Source organism: Homalodisca vitripennis, chromosome 3, assembly GCF_021130785.1.
Source record: "Homalodisca vitripennis isolate AUS2020 chromosome 3, UT_GWSS_2.1, whole genome shotgun sequence".
Classification (NCBI taxonomy): Eukaryota; Metazoa; Arthropoda; class Insecta; order Hemiptera; family Cicadellidae; genus Homalodisca; species Homalodisca vitripennis.
In genome coordinates, this window is record NC_060209.1 from 190394051 (window position 1) to 190399407 (window position 5357).

At 32.5% G+C, this 5357-nt stretch overlaps 1 protein-coding gene across 1 annotated transcript; it reads right to left on the reverse strand.

Annotated features, from left to right (window-relative positions):
• Positions 1–3947: 3947 nt before the first annotated feature.
• LOC124358524 lies at positions 3948–4922 on the reverse strand. Its single transcript, XM_046810821.1, has 2 exons — positions 4511–4922; positions 3948–4317 (listed from the first exon to the last, which is right to left on the reverse strand). The coding sequence occupies exons 1-2, from the start codon at positions 4666–4668 to the stop codon at positions 3948–3950; spliced, it is 528 nt and encodes a 175-aa protein (XP_046666777.1). The 5' UTR covers positions 4669–4922.
• Positions 4923–5357: the final 435 nt, after the last annotated feature.

The window sequence follows — 5357 nt, forward strand, 5'->3', positions numbered from 1 at the left end:
AATGCGTTACTGTTAAATGATAAGTCTGGAGACGTTGACGCAAAAAGTGCTAAAATAATAAATCTTTCTAAACCAAAACTTATTTATGATGCTGTAAATAAACTGTATTTAATGGAAACTATTGTTGATATAACGTACGCGATTTACAGTCAGATTCATAAAAATGTAAAGAAAAAGAAATCAAAAAAAGAATGGTCAGATGTGGTTATGAAACATAAAAAACATAGATTGGCTTGATCTTTTTTCAGTTAAGGAAGAACCTCCAACACGTGAACACGACTCCTCAACGAGAGAATAAATATGCAAAATAGAAGTAACCGCTGCAGTTTTTTTCGTGGCTCTGGACTGTTAAGTACTCTTGGAAACGCAGCAAGTAGTATTTTAAATCGTGGAATCGATCTTTTACCTGTTGAATTACACCTCCCAAACTATTCTTACTGTGGGCCAGGCACGAGATTACAGGATAAGTTAGCTAGAAATGTACCAGGAATAAATGGTCTGGATCAGGCATGCAAGGAACACGATATAGCGTACTCAAAATTCAAAGATAATACACAAAGATCAATTGCCGATAGAGTTTTAGCTGAAAAGGCTTGGGAAAGATTTAAAGCATCGGACTCGAGTTTAAGTGAAAAGGCTGCTGCGTGGGCAGTTACAAACATTATGAAAGCTAAAGGTAAATTGAGTGGCGGTGGAGGCGGGTTGACGGCAAGGAAAAGAAGAAATGTCAAGAATAAGAGAGCTAAGAAAAAGCCTACTAAGAGGAAACACCAAAGGAATAAAAATTTAAAAGGCAAAGGGCTATATCTAAAACCGTATTCTGGTTCGGGAATAAAAAAAAAGAAAAAGTACTCATCGAAAATAATTGAAGACTTACCAAATCAACCGCTGTCTCATTTAGACATTTTACAATGTGCCAGCCGGTTGAAGATACCATTTTTTAGAGGTGTGTTTATGAGGGATTTGTTACCGCTGAAAGTAAATGAAAAATGAATCAGCTGTTGTTAACTTAGACAGTATAAAAGGTCGCGGTACTCATTGGGTATGTTACGTAAAGCGTGGATACGAAGTGTACTACTTTGACAGTTTTTGGTAATTTAAGACCGCCTACTGAACTACAGAATTATTTTAACAGCGGAGCCCATCACGTAACAATCAGGTATAACTATTTTCCAAGACAAAAGGAGGACTCAGTAAACTGTGGACATTTGTGTTTAGAGTTTTTATTAACGAACAAATGATTTGTATTACAGGACGATCATCGCATCTGAAATGCAACGTTATTTCCTCCGTTAGATTTGTCAAAATCTGCAGAATGGGAAATGAGTTTCTTGGATTTAATGACTTACAATTCGATTCCTAATGTTGAAGAAAGTGTTAACAATAAGCTCTATATTGATTCAACTATTGAGATATCTCTTCTTACTGGATCTTATGAGATCGATGATATAAATGAATATATTACCAATAAACTAAAAGAATCATATCCAGATGTATCATTCAAAATAAAAGCGAATAATAAAACTCTGAAAAGTGAAGTATGGTGCTCTAAGGAAATAGATGTTTCCCAAACCTCACAATTTAGGATTGTTACTTGGTTTCACAAATTCAGATAACACAAAATTAGAGGCAAATAAATGGCACGAGTCACCAAGTCAAGTTGTATTAACAAAGTTGATGTCATACGGATAACTTGTAATACTGTAACAGGTTCTTATAGAAACGGAATTGAAGGACACGTCTTACACGAATTTTATCCATTAGTTGGACCTGGATTTAAAATTGTTGAGAGACCCGAAACAGTAAATTATCTTCCTATTTACAGACAAAATAATCTATCAGAATTCGATATACGACTGGAAGATCAAAATGGTGATTTAGTGAACTTTAGAGGTGAAAATATTAATTTACGTGTTCATATTAGAGAGAAATCAAGAAACTGACAATGGGTTTGGTGTTCAAATCATCATCATCTTGTAAAAATCACAGTGCTGTTTTACAGAGAACAACGCAATCAAATTTCAGTAACCCTCGAACTGTCAAAGTGTTAACACTGAGAAATCGCTTATTTCTTAATTCGTTGGGTTTATTTAATACACATCAGAATGAACAAAAATATACTAGATATCAGTGAAAACGTTAATTTCGATGATTCAATCATTGATATTGAATGGCACTTCCCCACAATCCATACTCTTCGAATTCATTAAAAAATAGCGATGAAATCAGAATACCAATTCACCAACAAGATGTATTCACTTTGCCCAGTAAAAGTTTTCTGTTGATTGAGGGAAAGATTTTAAAGTCTGCAGATAATTCTGAAGATTCCACGACAGAATTAGTAAATAATGCCGTGGGATTTTTGTTTGATGAAATAAGATATGAAACTGTGCGGGACGGAAATTGATAGGATTAAAAATGTTGGTATTACGACTACAATAAAGAATTTACTAACATCTCGTCCCAGTGATGCTAACTGGATGGAAAATGCTGGTTGGAATATTTCTACAATTGAAAATTTAAAGGAAAGAAAGGAATTTTCATTTTGCGTACCACTTAAATTACTTCTTGGATTTGCAGAAGACTATAATAACATTTTACTGAATGTTAAACAAGAGTTAGTACTATTGAGAGCATCTTCCGACAAAAATTCTGTCGTTCAATCTGCAACTGTTAAACACGAAATTAAAATAAATTTAACCAAAGTTGTTTGGAAAATACCTTATGTACGTGTTTGATGACAATATAAAATTGTCACTTTGGAAAATTGTTGAGAGAGGTCAACCGATTTCCGTTTCTTTTCGGAAATGGCAGCTAAATGAATATCCATCTCTACCTGCTTCTCAGTTCCAAACATGGACTGTAAAGACAAATTCAATGATGGAGAAACCACGGTACGTCATCATAGCGTTACAAACAAATCGTAAAGACAATGTTGACAAGAATCCATCTCATTTCGATTTTCGCAAGTTGGAAAATGTTAAATTATATTTAAATAGCAAATATTATCCATATGATAATTTTGAATGGAAACAAATCACTGTTGTACGACTTATATTCGAGATTTCAATCTTCGTACTATTCAGGCTCTGATGATCAACCTTGTTTAGACAAAACATTGTTTTTGGCAAAGGCTCCCTTCTTTGTAATCGATTGTTCCAAACAAGTGGAGGCGCTGAAAATGGGATCACTTGATGTAAGGATAGAGATTCAAACTTCTGAAGAGATACCTCCTAACATGGCTGCATATTGCTTAATCATCCATGATGCTTTAATTCAGTATTTACCATTGTCTGGCATTGTAAAAAAGATTATGTAATAAAATGAGTTGTATACAATTTGTCTGTGATTTATAACCCATTATTGCAAAACCTACTTAAATAATAAAAGGATATAGGCAGAAGAAAACAAAACATGAAATCAATTGCAGAATAGTAGTGGTTTATTATTAATATTAAAATTACAAATCACAAGTTTTGTGATGAACAAACAAGAACCAGTGAGAGAGTTAAAATTTACATTAGAACAAAGAAGAACTTATGAAAGAGTCAAACTATAATATTACAACCACTGAGAGAGTCAAATTTACAGTAGAACTTATATTAGAGCACACAGTTTAAATTTAACTTATCTTATCGACAATTAACAAACAAGAACTAAGAAAGAGTCAATATTTTATTTATAACAGATAATGACCGTATGCCAATGTAGTGATACCATCATTACATATGAATCTCTTATCATCATTACAGCTTAAAGCGAGTTTGTTGATTGTAATAGTCTTTACATCGTGTTTGTTTGATCTAAATATTCTAATATCTCTTCTGATGCTTAATTTATTTTTCAAACACATTTCATAATCCGGAAACGTTATATGTTTTTCAATAACAGGTTTGGTCACTCCTTTTGCTTTTTTAAAGTTCATATTTTTAGATTCTATTAACAAATCATCGTTTACAGTTTCGAAATGTGTACAGTTTAGGTCTCAATCCAATAAAATCTGTTACAACAACGCTACATATCTCATCTTTAAAACAACCAAGTTTCTTCTTATTGTCTAGTGAATAACACTTATGATTCTGAGGATAATCAGACATATCAAAGTACTGTTTAAGTTTAGGATCATTGAAATCGGAATAGACATCATCAGTAAATATTTCTAGGAAAAATGAATCAGTATCTATGTATAATAAATTTATTTGCTTTTCGTTGTAGTACTCTTTAAGAACATTGTAGTAAAATTTGTACATGTGAAACTTGCTTAACTCTAATACTGTAAAACCAATATAAATTGGTTTATTAAAAAACACGCTTGTTCTAGATTAGCTCTACAGCACATAAATCTGTACATGTGAACCTTGCTTAACTCTAATACTGTAAAACCAATATAAATTGGTTTATTAAAAAACACGCTTGTTCTAGATAGCTCTACAGCACATAAATCTGTACATGTGAACCTTGCTTAACTCTAATACTGTAAAACCAATATAAATTGGTTTATTAAAACAACACGCTTGTTCTAGATAGCTCTACAGCACATAAATTTTCCTTATAAACAATTCTATTTAGAAAATTAGGTTTTGAAATGAGTTTGTTTAATCTTTTTTCGTTATTTACTAATTCAATGTTAGGTCTTTTCCTTACATTTTCGATTGATTTCCCAAACATGGAATTGTTAAGAAGTTTGTAAAAGTCTTTCTCAAAATTGTTTTTAGCTTCTTTACGTTTCTGCGTGTTAAATACAATGTAAGGCTTTAACCATGTATCTTGATTGAAACTTAAGACTCTATGAACTTTTTTCAATACAAGTCCGTGTTGAATAGCCTGTTTTAAATTAACAAAATGACATACATACTCAGTTTTATGTTCTAACGTAGTTAACAGTTTTTCAGATTTAGAATTTTTTACACATTTTTTCTCAGGTAGAAAAGAAAAATCGTTGTGGTTATCATGTAAGAATTGTGGGTAAGCCACATCTGCCTCTACGATATATCCAACAGGACTGTTATCAGGAATCGATAATACATTAAAATTTGAAATTTCACTAGCACTTAGCCACAAAAAAGTATCTTTAGGCATAGGTTGACACATAGCCCATCCATATAGATTGTTAGCATCTATATAGGTGAGGTACGAAGTTTCTTTTGTGGAATCGTAAGAGGAGCCAATCTTAGGATTATTTGCTGTGGCGTGTCTCTTCACGCACGAAGCTATTCCACCTCGGATTCCTTTTTCAATGAATAGGTATTTGTCGTAATCAGTTAACAACACTCTAATTCCACACCAGTAAAACATAAGCATTGCATCAAATGTTAAAGAAGGAACTGTTAAATAGTGTGCAGGGTCCAATTCATAAT